This window comes from Synchiropus splendidus, chromosome 4 (genome assembly GCF_027744825.2).
Source record: "Synchiropus splendidus isolate RoL2022-P1 chromosome 4, RoL_Sspl_1.0, whole genome shotgun sequence".
NCBI lineage: Eukaryota > Metazoa > Chordata > Actinopteri > Syngnathiformes > Callionymidae > Synchiropus > Synchiropus splendidus.
The window spans coordinates 14,941,986-14,967,684 of NC_071337.1; the positions used below are offsets into that span (position 1 = coordinate 14,941,986).

A 25,699-nucleotide genomic window follows, 5' to 3' on the forward strand; every position below is an offset into this window, starting at 1 on the left:
CTCACCTCTGTTTTTTATATCACTATTTTCAGCTTTTGCGTTAATAATACCGCAGCCTAGTCAGATTTCACTGTTAATACTTTGATGTTGCAGTGCAATGTCTTTGAAGTTACATTGGGATCGTGGATGTACTCACTCTTTTATGTTTAAATTTGTTGTACCTCAGAACACAGAATAAATGGTTCTCTGTGGTTTTGTCATTTTGATCGACGACACATAGTCACCAGCTGCAGAATTCTGAACGTGTACCAAACTGCAAACCTTGAATAATGCTGTAAAGGAGCCCTCATTGGTCTGCAGCAACAAAGATGAGCAGGTTGTCTAAACTCCCTCACCCTCCACAGGTATAACACTCTAGCACCCTCAGCGGACACAATGTGTGCAGGGAGTCTGGGTTGACAGACGTGGCACACAGTTGCTGACTCTTCGCCGAAGACACTGCTAGTAGGAGAACCACTTTGAACGATAGGGAATCCAGTGAAACCTGTTCCAGGGGTTCAAAATGGGTGCCCTGTCATTGAATCCAGAACCGTCTGAAGCTTCCATTGGAGACACACAGGGCCGGAGGACAGGCAGAGTCTGCGAGCTCCTCTCTGGAACCGTGCGCTCAGTGAGTTGTTGAAGACGGGAGTTCGGCCACAAGGTATCTTCTCACCACAATAAAGGGCTGGAACACCTCGAGAATGGAGACTGCTCAGCCTGTGTCCAGCAGGAACTGTAGAAAAGACTGAAGTTCAGACATGGAGTAGGCCGACTTATTGACATAATTCTCGCCTTAAGCAGCATATGCCCTCAGCGTGGAGGGCCTCCAGCACTGTGTGGTATGGTGTATCTTGTCATTGAGGCTACCTTTGTCCAGTTCCGACTGTGAACTTTCCACACTGTGACAGGACGGCCCAGGACAGTAGATGAGCTCTGGGCTCCAACAGCATGGACCTGGATCCTTTGGTGGGTCCCAGTGGTTGCCCCTTGACAGTTGCACTAGTTCTGGGAACCAGTCGTGCTGGGGCACACTGGGGATAAGATGATTGCGCTCTGACCTTGAGCTTCCAGTCTCCGAACTAGAGTAAGCATCAAGCATATGCCAGTCTATGTGGCCCAGACAGCACTAATGCTCTGCAGCCCACAGCTGCTGCCCCAGTCAGAGAAGACCTGCACCTAGGTGGTGATGCTCTCCAGTGGAACTGGTCCCTGGACCTTCTCCAGTGAAGTCGAGTGAAGTTGCAGGCTGCTGAATTCAACCCTGAAGTGCTGAAAGAGCTGCTGATCCATGATCATCCCAGAGCAGCATTTTTCAAGAGAGACTGTCCGGTGTGATGACACAACTAAATTGTATGGCAGATATAAATAAGAATATCCAAGGAACTTTGCTCAGATGTAATAGGTGGACAGCTCTTAGAAGCGCCGCCGTAGTGCACCGACATCTGTGCTGTGTATTCCAGGACAATGTCAGTCAGAATGGGGGTTAGCTGTTTAGTTCAATCAACCCTGAGTCCAAGTTGACCCATGGTCAGGACACAGATTACACGATTCATCATGGTAACATGTGAAACAAAGCATCACTGCTCCCTCTCCTCAGTGGGGATGGAATCATGAATGACTATGCAGAAAGTGAAGGCATCAAAGAAAGATGTCGAGTCGATTTTAGTGTTAATAAGAGTAAAAGAAAAGTTTCATCTTTAGTGGTTGAACGGATAAAATTACTCAACTAAGTCAGAGCTGGAATATGTAACAAAGACACAGCAGCCGCTAAGGTATATTAGCAACCATATAATGCAGCATTGTCGGTTTGTCCCCAGGGTTAAATTGGATGAATCAACATGTCCTCAGTGCTAAATGAACTTCGTTTGGAAGGAGACTTTTGCGATGCAGTTATTCAAGTTGACACTGCTGAATTTCCAATTCACAAGAATATCATGTGTAACTGCAGCTCCTACTTTCGGTGAGATCTGGTGTTGAAAAAATGTTACGAGTAGTTTTGCCACAACAAAATGTCATTCACTTTTGGTAGGCAAGTCGATTTAGAAGGTTTGCAACTGGCAGCCACATGTGTTAAACTGATGTTTAGCAAAGTATTATTGTGTATCTTACAATTTATTGCCTGAAGCTTATTCATATTTACGTTCTTTTCTTGTGCCTCACAGAGTCCTTTTTAATCGCTGGTCAAGCCGAGAACGGAGAATGTTCAACATCTCAGGCCTCTCCTCTGAAACCATGCAGCTCATCATTGAGTTTGCATACACAGGGACGGTTTGCGTGACCGAGGACAACGTGAGGGACCTGTTACGAGCAGCCGATTACTTCAACGTCATCAATATTGCCAACATCTGCTGCACTTTCTTGGGGGAGCGCCTTAGTCTGCTGAACTGCATCAGTGTGTGGCAACTCTCTAACACCATATACTCTTTTGAACTCCAGCAAAAGGCATACTGGTACATCCTGGATCACTTTGAGGAGGTTGTGTTGACCGAGGGGTTTTCACAGCTAACTGTGGAGGAGCTATCCAACATTCTAGAGAGAGACGACCTCAATGTCAAAGAGGAGAGCACAGTGTTCGAGGCCGTCATTCACTGGATCTCTCGAGAGCCAGAAACAAGAAGTCGACACATCGCTCTTCTCTTATCGAAAGTAAGTCATAGAAAACTTCCAGGACAGAGGTGTCCGAGGCTTCAACTGTAGCAATGTGTTACTGGAAATGCAGTGTTGAGTGCTCAGTGGGACTTTAGAATTATGTCGTAGGCCATTTATAGTTCTATCTTGAGTTACACATGACTTATGAAGGTAATGTAAATATTCTTTCTCTCTGGTCCGAAGGTCCGACTCGCCCTGCTGAGTATAGACTACATGAAGATGAAGGTCTGCCAGAATAATTTGGTGAAGAACAGCTCAGACTCCCTGAGCATTGTGGACCACGCCACCAACATCATTCTTTACATCATCACCAACAGACTCAACGTGCCGGGGTTCTACAACCTTGTTGCTCGACCTAGGCTGCCAAACTGTGTGCTGTTGGCAACTGGTGGCTGGGTGACACGGGATGCAACCAAAGCCATTGAGGCCTATGACATCCGCGTTGACCGCTGGCGGACCCTAAGTGGATCTTTAGAGCTGGCATGTGGGTATCACGGCGCCGTCTTCCTGAACGGCTTCTTGTACTGCCTCGGCGGCTTTAATGGAGAGGAATATTTCAACCGAGTGCACAGATGCGACCTGCGAACTCAGCTCTGGGACGAGATCTCACCCATGCATTGTCGCAGATGCTACGTGAGTGTCACTGTGTTGAATGGACACATTTATGCCCTGGGAGGATACAATGGAAACCAGCGACTCAGAAGTGCGGAGTACTACAGGACTGAGAGAAACCAGTGGAACCTCATCGCACCCATGCATGAACCCCGGAGTGACGCCAGCTGCAGCACCTTTAGAAACATGGTGGGTGAAGCACACAAGTCATCAAACAATTGTGCGAATAATAACCTTATAAACTCGAAGCACATCATATTTGATACTTGAAGGTTTGAGCTTTGTTAGTGTTGTCGTTTATTTAATAATATTAGTTTCACTTATACATAAGACGATTTGACTTTTATTTTTTTGTTTGTTCAAAAGCCTGCAGTATCGGTCATTCAGCAGTGCCGCCACCAACTTACAAACTTGTCTTTTGTCCTCAGATTTATATTTGTGGTGGATTCAACGGAGTTAACTGCCTGCAAACAGCAGAGTGTTACAATCCTGAAACAAACCAATGGACGATGATTAGCAACATGACAAGTCTCCGCAGTGGTCTTGGAGTCTTCGCTTATGCAAACTCCCTCTACGCAGTAAGAGCACACTTATCACAGCGCACCATCAGTTTTGCTACAGTATTATTTTCAGTTATGGTTTGAAAAGACTTTCCGACAACGGCAATTAATGCCAGAATGGAAACAATACATTTCCATCCAAGCTAAGGTTAATAAAATCGGATCATAATACAGCATGTATAGTGTAGAGGAGATGGTACTGCATGGGTCATATAGTACACACGAGTGTCGTATAGATTGTTTGATACTATACTGTCACAGAGAGCAGCAGTATAGTGATGGACAGACTGGTTTGTATTTGTAGTGAGGGTAAAAAGCTGGAGAGATGAGTAATGATTGTCAACGGAAACAATCCAGAATACAGGCTAAGTGAAGCGTTTCTTCTCACAGGTTGGAGGCTACAACGGTCAAAATCGTCTTCGTACTGCTGAGGCCTACAACCCACAGACAGATTCTTGGCATGCCATATCCCCTATGTTGACCCCTCGCAGTAACTTCGGCATCGAGGTGCTTGAAGATCGTCTCTTTGTTGTCGGGGGATTCAACGGTACCTCCGTTTCCAGCGACGTTGAGTACTACGATGCAACAACAGACGTGTGGTCTGCGGCCTGTAACATAGACATCGATCGGAGTGCTCTGAACTGCTGTGTTGTTTATGGGCTTTCTAACATGTCAGAGTTCGTGGTACCTCGCTACAGCCTACCGGCTCTGGGTGAAAGAATGGACCTGGAAGACCTAGACTGATATATTTTCTCTCCCTGGAGTGAGGCACTGAGACCATCCATTCTGCCGACTGGTTTTCTCTTCTATCGTCTGATCATTGGATGAACTTGAATCGATTTGTAGTTGACTTGGTTTTTTATGACTTTTTATTGAGCGTCCAATTGCTGCCTGGGGGTCTGTAGACAGGGTCCCAGGGAGAATGAGGTGTCAAAGAAGAATGCAGGTGCTGACCCTGGAGAAGAGAGAACTGGGAGCTGTGGCAGTGAAACATGTATCTCCGTTGCCACTAACCACTGAAAAGGAACTGAGGGCAATGGAGAACATGAGTGACATCTTAAAAACTTGAGGCCAAACTATTAAAATGATTCTTACATACCATGTATGTCTCTGGCTGTTATATGTTGACACCAGGGTTTTAGTAAATTGCAACTACACGGCAAGTTTATATAGATATTTATATTTGTATTGATATAGAAATACATTAAAACAAAATTGGAAGGAGACCCACAAGAGAACTCCACACAATGGTCTTGAGGGGCTGTCCTCTCCTTTAAATCCCTGCAAAAAACCTCACTTTTTAGGCTTCCATTTATGAAATAACATTTCCTTCTCAGTAACTGAAGGCCTAGCTGTCCACCTTTGTGGTCAGGTAAAATATTTTTCACTGTTTTGTAAAGCACTTGAATTGCAGGAAGTGCATTCTAAAGTGTTTAATAAATGCTTTTGTATTATTGTATAAATAATAACTGGAGCACATGTATACGAGCGCTGACAGAAAAGGTCCAGTTTCACAAAAAAACGTATTTCAAACCGGAACTGCAAACTTAAGACCCCTTCAAATGAATGAATCTGGCCAACATCTGGCTCATCCTCCAGGCGTGCACATCCTTCTTTTAACCCTTTGCGCCATTTACGTGTGTGACATTGTCTCGCCTCCATACAGTTGCTGCAGCAATTCCGATAGGGAGTCTTAGTCTTCGCCCCTTCCAGTCGGTCCATGAGACCTAAGGTTGGAAAAAAAATGTATCGAAGTTTATGGGGCAGTTATTTTCTGGTCCACTGGATCACACATATGCTGTACCTCAATTTAAATGATAAATAATCATTTAAATTTTGACTATGTTTGTTGTGTAACTTATGTATCTTTCAAATGCACAGACATCAAATATGAGATCTACGGTTCATTACAAGCTTGATCAGAAAACCTGTTCATATTTTTTGTTTTAGTTTTCCCCAACCCGACCGGAAGTTTGTTGCCCTGTGCTCATTGCTTCATGACCAAAAACTGAGGCAATGTACAGGTATATCTCTCTTAGATGATACTCCATGGGAGATAACTTGGAAGGGGAGGCCTCTTTGTAGTTTGGGTGTGAAATACATTTTTTGTATTACAGATGTTGCCTTTATAATCAGTATACATAAGTGGTGGGCCGTCAGCCCCTCTCTGCTGGCAAGGCATAACCAGAAATCATGATCATAAATATGATAAAAGTTGCCCTGAAATATACTGTATATATACTGTATCCTCCCTCCAGTGTTGTTTTTAGGTTAGAGTTTTTGTCCAGTCAGAATCCAGTTAGCTTGCGTAGCCAGGTTGCATGAAAGGCCTTCAGATCCAGCACTGCAGGCGTGTGAGTCAGGGGTGGGCAATTCACTTCCCCTATGGGCCGCATTATATACTATGACTGTTGTGAGGGGGGCGTCAAGCCCTAAGAACAATGAGAAATGAAATGTTGGTTGCTTGCGTCTTATTTCATGTAAAACACAATCCATTGAAAGATTCTCGATGTGTCTCATACATTTCAACACCAGTTTTCAATTCCGATGTATTTTAAAGGACAAGAAAATACCCATCTATTTTTAAGTTTTGACAGTTCCATGAAAAGATGTTTTAATTGCTCTTTATTGAATTTTAAATATTCAGTTTTGTACACATTTTAGGTGATGCAATACCCAGAAGTGTCTAAGTGGATACTATTTCTCCACCGTGGTGTCATAAATGATGGTATTATCAGAGGTATTTTTGAAGTTGGACTAGGTGGGACACGGCCTGCCATTAGTACACATACCTTTCAGTGCCAATATCTGACAGCCATAGCACCGGTGAAAGGATATATGCATGTCTCACATGTGCATATTACCTTTAGTTATACAGTTGGGAACATTTGTCTGAACACATTCACTTTTCAGGACTGGTTACAGGTGTAGTTGACCAGGATACAATGTCTATACTCTTTGGCATTCCAGTAGCTTGGTTAACATGAGAATGAAAAGTCTATAGGTCATCCACTTCCATCACACTTTCAATGAGCTGGGACTCTCGTGGAAAGAGACTCATGGCCATGTTTGGAAAGCCAGACACCACACAGCAGCTTAGCGCCCGTCGGACCAGGCCCATGTTAGAGGCCTTATTCCACAGGTTTAATTTTGCATCGTAGTATTCCACCTCAGATATGGCTTTTCGGCCATTGTAACCGCCCACAGAAATAAGGTGTTCCTCAACTACGGCTAAGCCAAAGTTAGTTCGGGGCGTATGCATGGAGGACACAAACGTCCAGGAGTTGCTACCAGGGTGGTAGACCTCGGCACTGCAGAGATATCGCTGGCCGTTGAAGCCTCCCACCTACAGGAGGAGCCGAGGGTTATAGGCATTAGAAACATAAACTTCAACAAGCACAAAAATATGTATAAAATTATACGCCAGCGCGTGCGATAGGTTGAACAGGTACATTTGTGGAGTGCTACTTACTGCATAGATGCGGTTTCTATAAACAACTACGCCGATGCCACTGCGGCGACAGAGCATGGGGCTGATCATTGTCCACTGGTTGGTCTCGGGGTTGTAGCACTCGGCTGTTCGCAGGCTATTAGCTCCATTGTATCCACCACATATGTAAATCTGGTGAGAGAAGTGTGGATATTTTCGGTAAATTATGACTTCAGAATGTATTTTGGTAGAGTTAATAATAAATCTTCAACATGTCGCCATCCGTGTAACTCCACCAAGTCCTTAGAATTCTGTGTCAACAACTAACCAGGTTTTCGCACTGGTTGGAAACCGGGATGTCCAAGTGAAAGCCATACAAGTCGAGAACAAACAATCTTCATACAGAACAACACAACACAACGCTGAGCTCCAAAACACTTTCACCCACCTTGTTATTTAAAGCTGCACAGCTCGCATGGCTCCTGATATGACACATGTGAGCGATAAAGCCCCACTGGTTTTCCTCTGGTTTGTAGCACTCCGCAGTCCTGAGACGGATGTTGGAGTTGGAGCCTCCCAAAGCGTAGATGTATCCATTAAGCACGGTAACGCTGACATGAGAACGGCGCCGATGCATCGGTGCCACTTCATGCCAGGTGTTGCTTCTGAGGTCAAACCTTCGCACGCTGTTGAGGAACTCCTCTCCGTTGACACCCCCGATACAGTAGATGGAGCCATCAAGGAACACAACTCCATGATTTGCGCAGGGATACTGCAGAGTGGTGGACAGCGTGACCCAGCGGTTGTCACGGACATCATACGCCTCAATTCTGTTTGTTGCATTTCCGTTGTTCATCCCCCCGATCGCCAACAGGATCGAGGTGGGAAGCCGGGGGTAGTCGATAAAGCTTTGTATTCTTGGCTCGCTTGAAATCATTTGCGTCACCAAATTGAAGCAAGAAATGTCATTTTTCACAAACTCATTTGTGGCCACTTTGGTTCTGATGTAATCCGGCGTTAACAAGCTTAGACGGACCTGTGGAACGGAGGCCAAAGTCGATCACCAAAAGAGAAAGTATTTGTCTGAAACTGAGGAATTGAATGACTCACTTTACACAACAGTTCTGTGATATGTTTCCTTCGCTGTTCAGGATCTAGCGAGACCCAGTGAACTGCGGCCTGAAAGGCGGCGCTCTCCTCCCTGATGTTGAGGTCATCTCTCACCAGGATTTGTGAAAGTTCCTGGAGGGTCAGCTGTGTGAACTCCTCGCAAGACGGCAGCTCCTCAAAGTGAGCCAGAATGAAGTCGAAGGATTTCTGCTGGATCTCAGAGGACTGCAAGGACTTAGTCAGTTTCCAGACCCCGATGCAGTTCTCCACACAGAGATGGTCTGCCAGGAACTTGTAGCAGGAATCCTTGATCTCAGCTATGCTGACATAATCGGCTGCTCGCAGCAGTGTCTGCACGTTGTCTTTGGACACAGGAACATAGCCAGTGTAGGCAAACTCCACAATGCACTGCATGGATTCTGGACACAGGCCATTGATGACAAACTCATCATGTCCTGTGACAGACCAGCGTTCAAACAGAGATCTAGGAGCAAGAATAAAAGACATAATAAGGTTAGTTTACAGTTTGCTAAAATCTTAAATCAATATACCGATAACCATACAAGGCTAGACATACAGTAGCAGCGTCATGACCAACGCAGACGGATAAACATTAGTGTTTGATCCGACTTAAGAAGGTTGGTTACAGTGTTTTGGCTGAATTTTTACCTTGTTCAAGATAACATTATTAATATAGTGGGCATGGGCAAAACCACGTACCGGAAGTAGGGACTGCAGTTACAGAGGACAATCTTGTGTACAGGGAACTCCACGTTATTGACTCTGATAACAGCGTCACAAAACACTCTCTGTTGACGATACTCATTGTACAATGAACTTGACATGAGCGATAATTTGCATTTGTGACAGATTCAAAAAGTATCCTCAACTCTGGGTTAAACAATGCCACCTCATGTTTCATCTTTCTCCCACACACTTGTGGAGTCTTTTATAATTTTGCAAAAGTCAGCGTGCGTTCAAGGTTTTTTATGACATCGTCGCAAGCTATGATGTTGCGCGGCGAGTACTTTGATGTTGCCTATGAGTCAGTCACATTCCAGAGTCCCCTTTGGTCAGGTTTCTTCCAAGTGAAGACCTGACATTGCCATCCTCCAGGAATGTCAATGACTGTTGTCCTTTTTGGATTTTGGATAAAGGGCAAGGACAGTCATTTGGGGAAAATGCAGGCTGCTGTTGAAATCCTAAAGAAAAGTAGAAGTAGAAGTCACCAGTATGGGTCCTGAGCTGCTAGTCTTGCTTTGCAAAGAAACGCCAGCCTCTTTATGAAATATCATTTCAATGCTGAAGACTAAAAAGGCAAAATATATGTTGATATATGTTTGGATACAGTAGTAGTCACAAAGACAAGAAGCAGAGAAATAAAAGAAGAGGAAGACAGCCAGCCAATAGAGTTAATGGACGTGGTACGTGAGGACATGAAGAAAGTCATAACTAGGGAGAATGATCAACACAGGTTGTGCAGTAGGATACTTCTTTTGAAGAACCATTCTTCTCTGGAATGTAGACTGTTCTTATTTTCTGTCACTCTTTAACATACAACATACGTCTATGCCATGTCTTGACAGTGGTGATGTTTTGTTTTTTTTCACTCAGGTTTATTGAAAACAGATGTGATGCATCATTCAATCATAGAAAAATATTCATCTTTATTTAACATCATGCATCCAAGAGCAAGTACATTCATTGGTTCAGCCTTGAATCAACAAGGATTTCAAAAAGCAACTCAAGCGATTGCCAATTCTTAATGCATAATTGAAATGGAATGCTACACCCACATCCTTGTTCAAATGCAAATATCTCACAATCCATAATTGCACTTTGTCATCAGAGCAAACACCTCACTCTGGTCAGCAATAATTTCAGGATAAAAAGACCGTCTGACATAGACCGAAAGTCTATATTTTATCTTGAATTGTATGTCATATATAATAATAACACAGTGGGCAACAACAACAACAGTGAAAAAAATTAAACCAATAATCTTTGTATATTCACATGGAATTATTCCATTTTGTCTATTTGTATTGCCATTTAATCACTACACCTTAGCGTAGGCCCATAAAATATAGATGGCTCAGACTTCATAATCATTATATGTTAGTACTTTACTATACTTAACTATAGCACTGAAATGACAGCATATTGTGCAAAAATAAAGGAACCCTTTACTTATGTTGAACGACATAAAGACAATGTTATCGTCCTATGAGCCAATAAGTTCAGCGAGCAGGCCGGAGACATCAGAGTACAAAGGTGACATAGGAAAACGTGATACAGTATGTGTATTGTACTGTACAAACCTCATCCTTAACTCAACAGATATGATGCTTTGATACATTTAACACATAAATCCTTCATATACTTTCACTAAAAATGAACACGACATTTTTGCTTCACAAAGGTGGCAGTACTGAGCTCGTTTTTTTCCACCCTCCATTCATTACTTATAATGTTTTGTACAAACATCTCCTTAATATTAAAAAAATATCCATCATGGTATACAATGCGGGTACTATTGCGCATTTAGCCAATTTTTTTTAATCTTGCACTGAGCTTCCCAAACTTGGACACAAAACCAACTTTGGTGATGAATAGCACAATGTTGCAAGCCTCAAAGATTGTTACTGGTGTGTGAGAGTCTAAAACAAGTCATTTTCAACATTCTCCAGCATGTGGTCAGGAGTGTCCGGTGGCCGTACCATAGTGAATAACATAGTAGTCATGGACGTACATCAACACAGCGACTGGCTGGCCGATGATGAGCGACATCCACACCATAGCGTTGCCGTAGTTACCGTACAAGTAGCGACTCACGAACCAGGCCAGGGGAACCTGTAGACGTTTCATTGGACTTAGTTAGATCAAATGTGTCGAAGGTTTTCACAAACCTGTCAGACACATTTAAAGAAACAAGGGTCACTGACCTGCAGCATCATACCCATGAAGGCCCAGAGTCTGAACATCCGCAGAGGAACACTGACCAAATACTGGGCGTGACAGAGAGTTAGAATGTCAGTAACATATTCAACTCCTAAAACCATGAACTACGCACTTATGTGACTCAGGGGATGAAGGTTTTCACTAAAACACACAGGTATGTTTTAAGATGTCAACCTGCTTTTTGCCCTAAAAACTCACTTCTCGAAGAGAGTACCTGGTCTCCAACTACTACTTCATTTTGCACCACAACCTTAAGGCTTGAGTGCACTAGCAAACACTTATTTATATCAGTGGTTATTTACCTCGTGGAAGAAAGCAGACAAAAAGAAGACAGCACATTGAGCCCAAAATTTGTTGATTCCTTTCTTGAGCATTGGTCTATAAAAGTGTCTGGAAAACAAAGACAAACATCACATATCTCAAAAGGTGTATACAACTTGTTCTTCAAATATTTAAACAGTGGTTGTTTCTCAATGGTTGCTAGTACACTGGGTGGGAATGTTTGGTGACAACGTTGAGACAAGTAAGAGACGAAAAACAGGCAGACTGGAAGTTCACAGGACTCCTGGTCAGAAGTGACAACCAAAAAACACATGTGAGGGACATTGCCACACCCCTCAGTTTTGACTTTATTTATTTCTGTACAAATAAGTCAATTAGAAACAAACCAAATACACAGTTGCTCCACCCACTAGAGCAGTGTTTCTCAGCCTTCATTCACCAATGTTCAATGTTGCTCACTTCTCTCAACTCTTCAATAATTCTTGTCATTAATTTCTTTATTTATTGCTCCCATATCTCACTACCCTTAGTGTGTCTTAATTTGAGGACAGGACTGCACAGAGTACCAGTTCATGATGATGCTGCATTTGTCACATCAAGTAGATGTTAAAACTGTTGGCACAAATTCATTATTACCTTCTTCTTTGTTTTCAGCATCTTGTGCAGTTTCTTCTGTTCAGTACAGTTTGTAGTTTCACTCAAAACTTTCATACATGAGCTTTCCCTGTGATAAACTGTTTTTTAACCTGTAATCACCATAATTTATTTATGAAAATAAACATCTAAATCTTTTGTTTGGCAAGTGTCATGAAAATCAGACGACGGGCGACGTTTTTCATTTGTCATATACATGTATAACACAAACTGATTCATAAGTTACTGCTCTTACCTGAGGCACCATTTATGCACTGGGATGTTCCAGTTTGCCCAAAAATACGTCACAGTTTCAGAGTTCCTGAAAAACATGAGGATGGAAATCTTATTTAAAATTTCATTATCATTTCACAGGTTACACATTCTTATTTTCTTTGTGTAACTCACACATGTTCCACAACGACCACCTTGTAGGGGCCAGAAACAGGGAGATGGGGAATATTATGGGTGTCAAATTCCCAAAGTGGCTGTCACTCTAATCTTAGGATGTTTAAACTGGACACACGTGCTTTAACAGCAGGTGGAAGTGCTCTTTGCTGCATAAAGTGGACAGAACAATATTTTTGTGGCGCTATCCTGAAGGATTTTTAAACTTAAGCGCCACAATTTCACCCCTTCATGGAGGTTTTGGTTATGACATCACTATAATATGGCGACCCTGGAATCCTTGCACTGAAGAAAGCTTTTATGAGACGAATGTGTTCTTTGTTATCTGACTGACTCATTATTTTTGTCTGTGATTACTTGACTGAAATTCATCTCTTGAAGACACAGCCCGAGTATATAGATTTTTTTAAACAGAGGAAAGAAAGAAAAAATAGTAAAACAAACAGGAAGTGGAAATTAATTCTGAAAGTAGGGTATAACAAATAAAACACTGATGTGCTAAGATATATAGTTGGCTGACGAACGCAAAACATTCAGAGGTAACTTTCTTTTTCAACACAAATGTGGGGGGAAATTGCAAAATGCAAACTTAAACAAACTACTGAAGAAATCTTCAAATCAAAAAGGGAAATTAATATGATTAAAAGCAACGTAACTATTAAGTAACATAATTAGCAGACTAACAACTGTGAAGATGATGTAATGGCATGATATTGAAACAAGAAATAATATATTTTACTCAAGGTAAAAAAAAAGTATTTTAGTAATTAGCTCAATTTCCGTTGAACTACATGAGTAGTGAGTTAGTAGCTCTTACTCCACCACATACAGTGCAGACTGAACAGACGACCTGAGCACTCACCACCAGTCTCGGTAGAACTCCCGGTCTCCAAATTGCAACAGCTCCGCAATAAAGTTCATTGTGGAGTGGAAGAACCAGTAGAAGAAAATCAACCAGATCAGATGGTTTGGGACCTGAGAGCAGAGAAAGATTCAGGCCTAACAAGTGTGGTGGTACATGGGTGTAAAACAAAAACAATCAACTGTACTGTGATCTTTAATTCAAATAAATGTTGAGTAACCATATCGCGGCTTGTCAGAGTCAGTTTGAAAACCTACAGCAAGCTTCAGAAGACGCTCCACCATCCTTGAAAAATCCATTTGCTGTAACACACATGGTACATGGCACTGAATAGACATCGACACTGGAGAGTAAAGACATAATCTGATAACAAATACCTGAAACGGTTTCATGGAGTTCTGGATGGTTGGCACCATCCACTGAAATAAGCAGACAAGTTAAAACATTGCTTTTTTGTTTTGTTCTGTTTTTTTTTTTTAATAATGATGAAGGTTCAATTACCTGCTGTATTAAACCCACTAAAAGCTGCATCAAGAAGACCTGAATGCAAAGATGAGAGTTAATAAAGACATTGACAAAGAACATAAATCGCAGTGTGTTTGGGGATGTGCAGTCACCATTTCGAAAAGCCTCCTCATCAGAAACCTCTTGCGGATTCTGGGAGACCGTGGAAAGTTGAGCTGGTAGCAGAGAGTCGGGGCGAAGATGAAGTAGTACATGTCTGAAGCAAAACATAGTAGGGAGTGCAGGGGTTGTGAGGTGATTATTATCGATTCACATGAGGAATGGGCGATATGGACAAAAAAAATTGTTGCAATTTTGGCGATAACAATAATCATGATAAATACATTTTCATTCTATTCCATGTGTTGGACACTACAGTCTCTCTTGAAACTGTTATATGATGAAAGTTATGAGTGGAGTTTGTCACCGACATCATTATTTGCTTATGTTTAAATATAATAATTAACTAACTACTAACTGTAGAGATGAGAAATTCAATGTTTAACGTATCTGGTAGAAGCCGCTGGTGTCTGACAGACTGTTCTGCCAGCTTTATTTAGGGGTTAAATTGAGCCGTCTGTCTGCAGTATCTCATGTCTCTTCACAGTTGACTTGAACTATTGACCAGTCTGGACACATTTCCTAGATGCTATTGAAGAAATGTTAGAATTAATGTGAATAAATGGTCATTTACTGATATTCTTTTCTCAAAATCATTATACAAACTGTCAGTCCTTTGTCTTGTGTGATGAAAAAGCTTTTCACAATACTCTCTCCTAAAATGGTTGTTTTCCATTGCCATTACTTCACTAACACTTTGAGAGTTTTAGAATTTGTTGATGCTCCCTAACTGATGCCTGGTTGTAGCATTAGCGCTGCCTGAGAGAACGTGTCCATGATCAGTGAACTCTAATGGGGACGCGGACGCCGGAGCAGGTGTCCGTCCAATATCCAACTATTTTCACCACCACGGTGTTTCGCTGAGGCGCCAGCGCAGTGGAAGACCTGCATGTGTTGATAATGAATGAAATCCTCAACCATCAGTGTAGCAGGGGGACACCCTGGACGGTGGTCCACATAAAGACAGAGTACCACTCCCATGGCAATCGTGTTGATACGGTAAATGGGTGAGATAGTTTTACCTCTGTGGGTGAGATTTCCAGGGTAAGAGACGTTCATGTGACTTGCTGAACCATTTGGCTGAGCAACAGAGGGACCTACAAAAAAACCACAGATGCAAGTGAGCTCTGATTTTTAAAAGCAATATTACTAACTGAACACAAATCTAACAGGACGGCAAGGGCTTGTTTCTTAACAACAATGTAACTGAAAGTACTCCAGGGAAGATGCTGCCATATTTGTGAAACAAAACTGGTTAAAACCAATCAAACACTGGTGAAAAATCCACACACTTGTGCCATTCGTGATGTGCAGCCAGAGAAAATACTGAAAAGGACTCACATGAGTTTGATCGGGTCAGTTTTTTGGCTTTTGCATGTCGGAGCTCTCGAAGCATCTTGTTGGTATCTTGGTACGAATACAGCTTAAGAAACAGAACTGTGTAGATCCCTAAAGAGATGACACTTCCCACTGACACACACACACACACACAGAGGGAAAAATTATAAGCCTCATATCTTAACTTTGCAGGGTTTATTTACATACCTGGAGTTATTGAAGACAGAGTCAGCACAGTCACAGAAGGAAAAACCAGCACCGCCAACAGATTAAAAACGTTAAGAATCAGTCCCGTGGATTCTGGAATGGAGCCCTTAAGAGGACGACACAATGACGCATCACTTAGTATTTTGAGCGAAAATGACTTTCAGTCGAGGACAGGACTCACCATCGAGAGTCGTCTCTCTGTGTACAAAGTTATTAAGATGAACACATTTGACACTGAAAAAGAAAAGCTGCATTAACTACAGCAGGGCAAACATCACGGTCTACTTTTGCTTGAGGACCACGTACCAATAATGAGGCAGGCAGACGGCCAGCTGTACGGGTCTTTCAGAAATAGAGACACTACTTGGATAGGGTCGACCAGAATGCCGTACCTGAAGAAAGAGACAAAATGCAAACAAATAAGCAGCGTTTAAATGGACCGGCATGTCCAAAAGTGACTTTTCACATGAACAATTTGGCTTCTTGCGATTTCAGTTCCACAGGAAAATGTTACATGTGATTTCATGTGCTAGAAGGATATCTATTTCTTTCAGAGGATTTAGGGTGTTACAATAAAATGTGTACTCACTTTATGATGTTCTCCAAAAATAGGCGTGCATTGCTCAGCACCTGCATGTTGGCAAAGAAAGGGAATTTTAAAAGTCACCTAAAATCTTATTTAGTTATACATTTTTGCACACCTGTCTCATTCATTATCAACTTCATTGTTTTTCCTCCTACTCTCCTTTTACCTGGTATCTCCATCACTTACATTCTTTGTCTTTCTTGACTCTGGATTGCTAAATTTTTATCTCCAAACTTTCCTACATGAGCTACAGACTCTAGTACAGTGGTTCTGGGACCCATCATCACACCGAGATGACAAGGAATGACCCAAATCAAGAAATAGATTTTAAAACAAATTAATGACTAGATCGAAGCAGATTTTTCTTTTTGCCCAGGAGAGGACCTGTGACCTGCTGAAAACACCCCAAGTTGAGACTCCTCTTTTAAAATAATTTCCTATCTATTCCTATCCTCTCCTGTCTTTTTTGTCAGGTCTAAATGGACCCTGAAATGGACCCTGAAATGGACCATGAAATGGACCATGAAATGGATCATGCAGTGAGCATGAAAAAAATGAATCCACAAACACTGAGTGCATTGGCAGAAGTCAGCAGTCTCACATCATTGCATTATAAACACGCCTTTATGTCCAGGCTAGTTATAACTCGTGCGTAACAAACCACATCAACATGACCCAAATAAGTTCTTCAAATTCCAGTGAGCGCTCTCATTGATTGATTCACCTGGAAGACAGCGTCAAAGTTATTTTCCAATACGACTTAAAAACAGACCTTTGACCCTCACCGTCCTGTACTTGCTTTAGCTGAGTCCAATTCACTTTTCAAATATAAATAACCTCAGCATGACTTATTGCCCCGGTGAACACGCTCCACTTTCCACCATCAAACAGACTTTGCTACTTACTTTTGCTACTTAAAAGCAATAGAGGAAAGACGTTATTGCAGCTTGAGGTCTAAAGTCCACCTCTCATGTTATCTGAATGTCTCAGAGATAAAATTCACATTCAACTGAAGTAAGTTCAAAGTTGCGCAGGGTGAGAGATATTGCTGCTGGTGAGATGCAAAGGGCATGACTCACTCGAGCAAAGATAACGGCTGCTGTGAGATAAAAAGGTTTGGCATGTTTTGTTCCTCTGCTCAAACATGTTAAATCGATTACAGATGAAAATGAGACAATAGTAGCTTCATTTTACACTGGTCAGATTACCTATCATCTGTGCAACTTAATGCTTACTCCGCACTAGGTTTTTTCTTACCATGACAAAAGCAACCGAAAACAATAAGCCAGTATTTCACAGCAAACCAAATCGGAACACAAGTGTATAGCATGTGACTTTAAATAAATCCAGAAAAATGGCAGGATTTACAATATTAAATTCCAAAGAAACTGTAGTCTGCTAAATAATATTTTCTCAATAAAGGACATCTAATATAATCTAATCACATTCCTGTATCATCTGAGGGTTTAAATTCCAAATCCCTGTATCTGGCATTAATCTTTTAGCTGTTGTAGTTTTTGTACACATCTTTGTTACACATCTCTTTGTCTTTGTGGAGGAGAGACAGCAAGATTTGGGATGAAAATAATCAGAGAATAAATGTAGCTGACTTTGCACGTCTGACTGACCGCAGCATTTAGATGTCAGAACTGAAGTGAAAATACAAACAAAAGAAGCCAAATGGTGACACTCAATCATCCCATACAAACATCCCTGCACTACCTTTCTTTGGCGCGAATCAAGGTATTAGTTGGGTGGAGGCCATGGGACGGATGCAGGAAGACGTCTGACGGACAGACGGATGGATGGCTAGATATGTTTCAGATCACTCACCAGCATAACAACACACCAGTTAAGGATTCCTCTGTAGTTACTGTATCCACTTGCAGAGCTGAGGAGAGACTCCTGCAGGACATGGCAGCTTAAAGGGAAAAAAAACTGTTATTGTTTTTGTATATTTCGAGAGTCATTGTGAAATATAAATAGAATATTTCACTTTATACATTTATCAGTGCTACTGCAGCAGCTGTTTGGAGGGACGAGGCTGAGTATGCAGAGTTACTTTTGCTTTATTTGGTGTTTCTGAATCACATTTTTAGGAGGAATATATGATGTGTTCTGCTGCTTAAGTTTTTAAATCCCATATGATCACTTCCAGTCCAGTAAAATGAATGCAATGCATCCCTAAAGTGGTGTGTAGAATTTACTATTCTTACTCAATTATGCTTGGATTTAAAAACCTAGATGTAGATATTTCCTGGTGAGGACTACTACATGGTTTACCCCGCCTCTCGCCCTAGAAAGGTGGGGCGAAGGAAATCATTGAACGGACGATTGTTATTAGTGATAAGGAAGTTTAGAATGGCTCGACTGTAAAAGCCCTTAATAAATACTACTACTTGTTACATTTGTATCGTTAAATGCTTTACATTTTAAATACTTGTCTCACACGTTTTGTCATTGGAAGTAAGTGGAAACTATTAATACCCTAAGGTAATGTTCATAAGAGAAAAATGTGCTATTATTATGTGCTATTTATTAGACTTTGTCATGAGCTTTTTTCAGGAAATAAATAAGAAGGAGTGAGCAGGGTACCTTAGGTCCTCGCTCCCCTCATCCTTCACGTTCTTCTGCTTTCTCCTGGTGCTCTGCTTTGGGTGCTTCATTATTCCGGCGTCCTTGGCCTCTTTCTCATTGCGAATATCGCATTTGGGAACGTCATCTACTTTCTGTTTCACGGCACAGTGCGGCGGTTTCGGAGCAGCACTGTTGGGCTTGCTGCCGTTGGTTTGCTGCTTCAAGCCGGGTATGGTCGCCCTCCTCTGGCGGGCTCCCGCCGGCCCTGTCATGTCGGAGCCGTCGCTCATTTCCACTGCGGCACGCACGCAGATTTATCTCTCACACATTCCGGAATCAAATGTCACGGATCAGCACCGGGTGTAGAGGCGGCGGAGTGCGCGTGCTGTCGGAGGTCGTGACACAGCTGGCAACAGTCGACTCACCATGGTAAGCTCAAGGTACGCTCGTCGTCTTTGCGTTGCCAGGTTTGTATCCTTGTCAGAAATCCCCCTTTCTAAGTCATATTGCTTCCGGGTTGCCATCTACACTCATATGTGTGCGGTTCGATATTGCTAAATATGCTATTTTAATTCAAGGAAGACCTCAAGTCTAGAAGATCTAAATGGTTTTATGTTACAGCTTTTTAATAGTAGTAGTAATAATAATAATAGTAATTATAATAACGTCTCACACATATATTGGCATATTCGCATGTACATACCTATGGATGCGCGTGTACAGGTATTAACGTGCGTATATGTAAAGATATCATTTTGTAGAAAAAGACGATGGAACAGGAAAATGGGAAATTACAGAAAAAGCTAGAGCCTGGTGACGTCACAGTGAAGCAAGTCTGTAAAAGTCATTTTTGTGAAAGTATTTTCTCACTTTTTTCTATAAATTATTTAAAAAAAAACATTTTTTCAGAGTCTTCCCTGCAGGACAAAGCAACCAGCGAGGACCTAGCCGAGGATCCTGGATGGCTCACATGTCACCATTTGACTGTTTAATTGATTTATTGATGCTTGCTATTTCTGCACTGTGTTCAAGCGTCAGCCCAAGATGGGCTTTAAAAGTCATCAGTAAATCTCTATTCTAAAAGTCTATTCTACAGTGGAAAGGGAGCCACTGCAGTGAAATGGTAACTGGGAACATTGAGAGAACATTTTGTATGACTGAACATGTGACATCTTCAACATGCGCCAGAATGCTGGCAAAGCTTTAAGAATTCCTTTTGTGTACAGTTTGCACAGCAGTGAAAATATATGTTGTGGCACTTGGTGGTGTGTTGATGGACAATAACATCGTACCTGAAGAAGAGCCTTGAGGTGACTCGAAGTGCAAGTGTGAATGATATGAGTGAAGCCAACCAAGAGCAGTGTTTTGATTCCAAACAATGACGTTGGTCCGGAAAATGAAATGGATCAACAGTGTCAGAGGGCCAGAGGAATTAACACGGCGCTTTCCCCTTTGCCTGCTTTTGAAAGTAGGTCATTTGTTGGCAGACTGAAATTAGAATTTCAACATTTCAACACTTCTGTTAGACTTGTGGCTGAAATGGAGATGGACAGAGTTTCTCAGAGACATTCAGTGCCATTGTGTGTGTAAAGGATGTTGGGAATGTTCTTCAGATAGTAATGATTAATGAATTTAATTTTCTTGTGAAGAAAAACTGGAGTCAATGTTCATTCTTGGCCTTTGTTTTATTTTATTTTAATTAATTTAGTATATTTTAAGTATTTAAGTATATTTCTTTTTTTTTGTCATGATTCATTTTTCTGTTTATACTGCGTTTGATTATTTATTTATTTTTAAGTTTTAGAACACCCCATTTTTTCCAGTGTTTTTACTGAAAATTATGCCATTTAATGTCTCATTGCACTCAGACATGAAATGACATGAAAAAAACAAAATGTATTCTAAACTGTTGACTCATCAACGTAAAATTGGGGTGTTCTAAAACCTTTGACCGGTAGTGTATTTGGACAGTGGGAGGAAAATGGAGGGAAGAAGAGGCAGCACAGAGAGGACCAGGGGAACGTACAGCAACGTACTGAGAGTCAGAGGAATCTAAAATACCATGGGTCAATAGAACAGGCAATACATTTATTTCCAAATATGTTATAGAACCATGAACAGAGCAGAACGAAAGAAAGATTTCTGAAACTCTAACACTCCCAAGAGACACAGCAAAAGCACTTTAGAAATCTATATTGCGAAATCAACCAGCAATATTTCCCAGAAGTCTCACTGACTCACTGTGTAGTTCGTCCCCAGCCCCCACTTACTTGGCAAAGACAGCTGAGTCAGTAAAATGGGCTTGGTCAACGTTAAATTGCCAATAAACTGTAAGTGAGGCAAAATGTCACCAATATGGACTCGCCTCCCACTCATGATCAAGATAGAGATACACCTGTAATTTAGGCATAAACTTCTTACCATAATATTGTTTTCCCTCCAGGAACTGTGAGACTAGAGATGCTAGTCGTGACACTAGGACATGGAACGTTGCAGATCATGCCAGCTGTAAAACATTGATTGTACAAGAAAATTGTGGTTATATACTTTTTGGGATTTTATTTTTTTTAAGGTGAATTGAATGGTCCTCAAAGAAAGGTCAACAAAAAAGTTTCAACTGAGTTTATTGAGGATGAATAAAGTCATCCAGTGTTATTACTGTGCTTTACATTGTTTTGAAAATGCCGCTGGCGGCTGGCGAAAAAGAAAAATCCAGAGTAGAAGTACATTACAAGTTTCAGACAAATCTTCAAATGATGTCACATCAGATCTTATATTACAAAGGTTGTGTTCAGTAGTCTCACAAGTATACTGTTATTAGAAGCAAAATATAGGTTCATATTTAGTGCATGTAACTGTAAAACACTTTATGCACTTATTGTTATATAAAAAAAACGAGGTTGTTCTACATACAAGGAATTTGTCTACATGAAACTAATCTCCTTTATTGTGCTATTGTGGAATAAATAAGTGCTCAGAGGAATAACACTAGGAGGTGACTATAGAGGACAACACTTCCATCAAAGCTTGGTTATTGTGCTCATTCATGGTAAGTAACATGTATTTGTTGTGCCGGGAAACTTTTATAAAACGAGCCAAGAGAAAGTATTAAGAGTTTCATATGAGAAAATATGTGAGCGCAGAATCTACACTAGAGGGTGCTGTCGTTACATGGGAAGCGTTAACCATCAGTTACACACTTCTGTGAAAGAATGTGTGTCTAAATATTAAGGAGGAGGAGGAACTCAATAGCATAGGCTCTTGTAGTAAATGGTGTTAAACTACATTTTCAACTACAGGTTAAAACAATTCAACACAGTCCTATGGTTGAATATTCACTATATCGTCACTATATTCACAAAAACACCCTCTGGTTTCATGTTGTCAGTGACTCAGCACCGAGCGCCTAACTTCACTCTAAGGACTACAACAGTTAAGAATTCCAAGCGAGCAGTGCATCAGTGTACAAAAGTATCAATCCCGGCCCCTCATGCATAATGGACTTGAATATTTACAAAACCAGCGTACTCAGTAGAAAGGAAGGCCCCCAATAATACAGCATCTAAAACCCAGCCAACGGTGTTCAACACTGCACGGTTTTCCCTGATTTTATTGTCATCACTATCGTTGTTCTTGTCGTGGTTGTTCTCGCTATTGTTGTGATGTGGCCAGCAGATAGGACTTTTAGTGCTTCACAAGTTTCACCTATTATTGCTGCATCAGAATAGCTATATAGACTCGATGAAAAACAGTTTCTACATTCGGCAAATCATTGCGTCGAATACAAAAAAAGTGCGATCAATTATCAGCCTTGAAATCAAATAATAGTAAAATGCTAAGTCCAAATAAATATTCAATACATTAAATTAATGAACCGTAATAAATACTTAATGGAAGGATAAAAGATGAGTTAAAGGTTTCACCTTTAAGGGGAGAATGTGACATTTTAATGCCATGGTTGTCATGAAAAATAAATAAGTGTTTAAATAGAAAACCTTTGAAACACCCCAAATAACCTGGAAATGAAGCAGTCCTTTCAAAAGTCTGTTCTAATTTATTCCAAAATCTGCTTAATACTCTAAGGTGCAGATGATTTGTCTATGAAATTATCCTATCATTCATTCCAAATGGAATAATTTGTCATTAACTGACAGGTTAAAGTTGAATAGATAAACCCCTGACTTCCCACCAGGAGGCGTGAGAGATAAACAATAGAGGAACTGGGCTTCACTCTTTTTGGACAAACAAAAAAGAAATGGGCAGAAATAGATATAAGTATCAGCATAAGTGACGGGCTGGATGCCATGTGCTTTATTTATCTTCACACGCACAGTCTCAGCAGGAGTCGGGAGACTTTTGGACTCCATCCATTTCATTATTTTTGACAAACTTTTGATGGGCATATCAACCAGCTCAAGCTGACACGTTCTGGCTTGTGTTCTCTCCACCTGCTCCTGGGTTTGCACCATAGTCTCCTCCCAACAGGACATGGCACTTTAGTTGAGGACTACCTTTGCTATCCGAGTTATTTAGCAATTATTGAGATGAAAATCATTCTTTTCTTATTTTTGAATACATTTGTTCAATATCCGTTTGAGTTGCACATTAGAATTATTGATGTGTATTCTTGTTTGTTTAGTTATTTTACAAAATATAATAATTTCTTTTTTTTTTTAATTTTGTTTTGTCAATTTCTTTAATAAAACCTTGTTTCGTCTCATTATTTGGTTGTTCGTTATCAGTATGAAAAACTATTCACTCTTCAAAAAGTCCTCGCCAGGGAACCATTAAAAAGTACACGTGTCTTGGACGAGTAACTAAAAGGAAGCTTGAACCTGTATTACTCCCCCAGTGAGCCCACAGGAGAAAACCCCCCTTTGAAGCATGCTGACTCATAGTGCTTGTTGAGGTAACTCTTGAGAGCGAAGGTCTTGTCACAGCGCTTGCACTTGTAGTGTTTAAAGGCAGAGTGCGTTTGCATGTGTGCCCGGAGGTTCGATCGGTCTGCAAATGCTTTCCCGCAGTGCGCACACCCAAACGGCTTCTCCCCCGTGTGTGAGCGCATGTGACCCTGGAGCAACCAGGGGCGGCTGAAGGCCTTGCCACAGACCTCACACTTGTGCTTGAGGTCATGAGTCAGCAGGTGCATGGCCATGGCGGGCATGGAAACGTAGACCTTCCCGCATGTCGGGCACTTCTTAGCCATTTTGCTGTCGATGCTTCGGTGAGTCTGTTTGTGTCGGCTCAGGTTGGAGGAGGTGGCGTAGGTTTTGCCGCACTCGCTGCAGATGTGCCTCTGAGATAAGGGTTTCCCTGAAGCTTTTCGTCGTGATCTGCCATCCATGATGAAGAAGGCGTCCACTGTGTAGCCATCGCTAACGGCCGCATCCCCGTTGATGTACCCGCTGGTGGATGACGACACCTCCGACCACGGGCTGTCTGGCTGGTCCGAGTCACCGTGGATGTCGCTGTGGATGCCGGCGTATGAGTTGTCCATTTGATCGTAGATGAGAGAAGGATGGCTTGGGGAGGGCACTTTGGAGATGACTGACGTTTCACTTCCTACCACGTCCTCGAAAGTTGATGTTGGGCTCATGTAGTCTCCAACATAATCTGGGGAGACAGGGGAAGAGGTCAGTTGCTCATCAAAGCCCTAGATAAAAGACAGTCCGTCCTGTATTTGGAAATTTCGGATCTCAACATGACTAGTTAGAAGAAGGTCAGGATCTAATGTACAGCTATACCCCGCCCTAACACTGCACCTGCAGCTGCATCTGGAGTACCTAACCTCACAGTGTATCTCTCAGGAGGAAGACACATCATAGTGCATTTATTTGGTTTTATAGAAGCTGGCATGAATGTTCATAATAATGTATGGCAACCTATGACAAGGTATAGCTTTACTTACTTAAGAGTCAAGAACCCCTATCCATCACTCTAACCCAGAGGTGGGCAGTTAACTTTCCTAAAGGGCCACATTATAAACTGTGACTGTTGTGAGGGGTCATCATGTCCAAAGAAAGGCGGCAATGACTACGAAACTTGCGGGACAAAATCTGAAGTTACGAAGACAAAATTAACCATAACACATGGAGCAAGGATATTAATAATAAATCATTTTACATGCATCTTAAATGAATAAAAAGGCAATTTATTTCAAAATATATTTTGAAATTTCTTTCAACAAATTTTGAGGAAAACTCTAAAATGACAAACAAAAAGAAGAAACGGAAATTTTGTCACGAATCCGCTGTGTTCACTGTTGAATCAGTACGGGTTAAAACGGAAACAGGATAAAAAGAAATGACAGAAAATGACAACTTGTCAGTTGTATAGTTTTAGTCTGACCCCATGAGGGCCGCAATAACACAGGCAAAGGGCCACATATGGCCCCCGGGCCACACTTTGCTCAGGTCTGCTCTAACCCAACCTTTAACCTAACCACACTAAATATTATTATAGATGAGACCGAAATATTGCACCTTATATTACTTACTAACTACCTACTTAGTAAAACTTTGAAGTTTTCATCCGTGATTATAGCTGTTCATAACACTATTTATGATGCCTTATCAATGTATTATACATCTTATGATTGTATTAATAATGCTTTATTAGATGAGACCTCAATATAAAGTACTTCCTAACTCTGAGCTTTTTCTCTTCATTCTATCCAAGCTCTTGGCCAAGGGTAAGAGTAGCAACCTGAACTCATAGCGACGCCTTTTGGCTCAGCTCTTTCTTCAGCAGGACAGACTGAAGCCCTCATGGTAGCCACGAAAACCAAGATGCCTTGCCCAAGGTAACCTCTCTATAAACATGGCATGACCTTTTTACTATCATCACAATGGCAAGGGCTCATGGTATAGAGGAATGCT

General features: G+C 41.5%; 3 protein-coding genes across 3 annotated transcripts; 1 reads left to right on the forward strand and 2 right to left on the reverse strand.

Moving 5' to 3' along the window:
* Nucleotides 1-1,793: 1,793 nt before the first annotated feature.
* Nucleotides 1,794-4,933, forward strand: LOC128757587 (kelch-like protein 10). The gene is made up of 5 exons (XM_053863002.1): nucleotides 1,794-1,942; nucleotides 2,145-2,628; nucleotides 2,815-3,432; nucleotides 3,672-3,821; nucleotides 4,194-4,933. Exons 1-5 carry the CDS (start codon nucleotides 1,821-1,823, stop codon nucleotides 4,545-4,547), a joined length of 1,728 nt encoding a protein of 575 aa, XP_053718977.1. The 5' UTR covers nucleotides 1,794-1,820; the 3' UTR covers nucleotides 4,548-4,933.
* A 1,488-nt stretch (nucleotides 4,934-6,421) lies between these two features.
* On the reverse strand, nucleotides 6,422-9,243 carry LOC128758124 (kelch-like protein 10). Its single transcript, XM_053863964.1, has 5 exons — nucleotides 9,064-9,243; nucleotides 8,344-8,827; nucleotides 7,682-8,269; nucleotides 7,276-7,425; nucleotides 6,422-7,149 (listed from the first exon to the last, which is right to left on the reverse strand). The coding sequence occupies exons 1-5, from the start codon at nucleotides 9,186-9,188 to the stop codon at nucleotides 6,802-6,804; spliced, it is 1,695 nt and encodes a 564-aa protein (XP_053719939.1). The 5' UTR covers nucleotides 9,189-9,243; the 3' UTR covers nucleotides 6,422-6,801.
* Nucleotides 9,244-10,014: 771 nt separating this feature from the next.
* LOC128758125 (diacylglycerol O-acyltransferase 1-like) lies at nucleotides 10,015-19,274 on the reverse strand. The gene is made up of 17 exons (XM_053863965.1): nucleotides 18,840-19,274; nucleotides 18,078-18,165; nucleotides 16,248-16,288; nucleotides 15,965-16,050; nucleotides 15,840-15,892; nucleotides 15,659-15,764; nucleotides 15,455-15,583; nucleotides 15,136-15,210; nucleotides 14,107-14,210; nucleotides 13,991-14,029; nucleotides 13,867-13,908; nucleotides 13,747-13,791; nucleotides 13,490-13,602; nucleotides 12,476-12,541; nucleotides 11,607-11,694; nucleotides 11,289-11,351; nucleotides 10,015-11,196 (listed from the first exon to the last, which is right to left on the reverse strand). Exons 1-17 carry the CDS (start codon nucleotides 19,109-19,111, stop codon nucleotides 11,041-11,043), a joined length of 1,566 nt encoding a protein of 521 aa, XP_053719940.1. The 5' UTR covers nucleotides 19,112-19,274; the 3' UTR covers nucleotides 10,015-11,040.
* Between the last annotated feature and the right edge of the window lie 6,425 nt (nucleotides 19,275-25,699).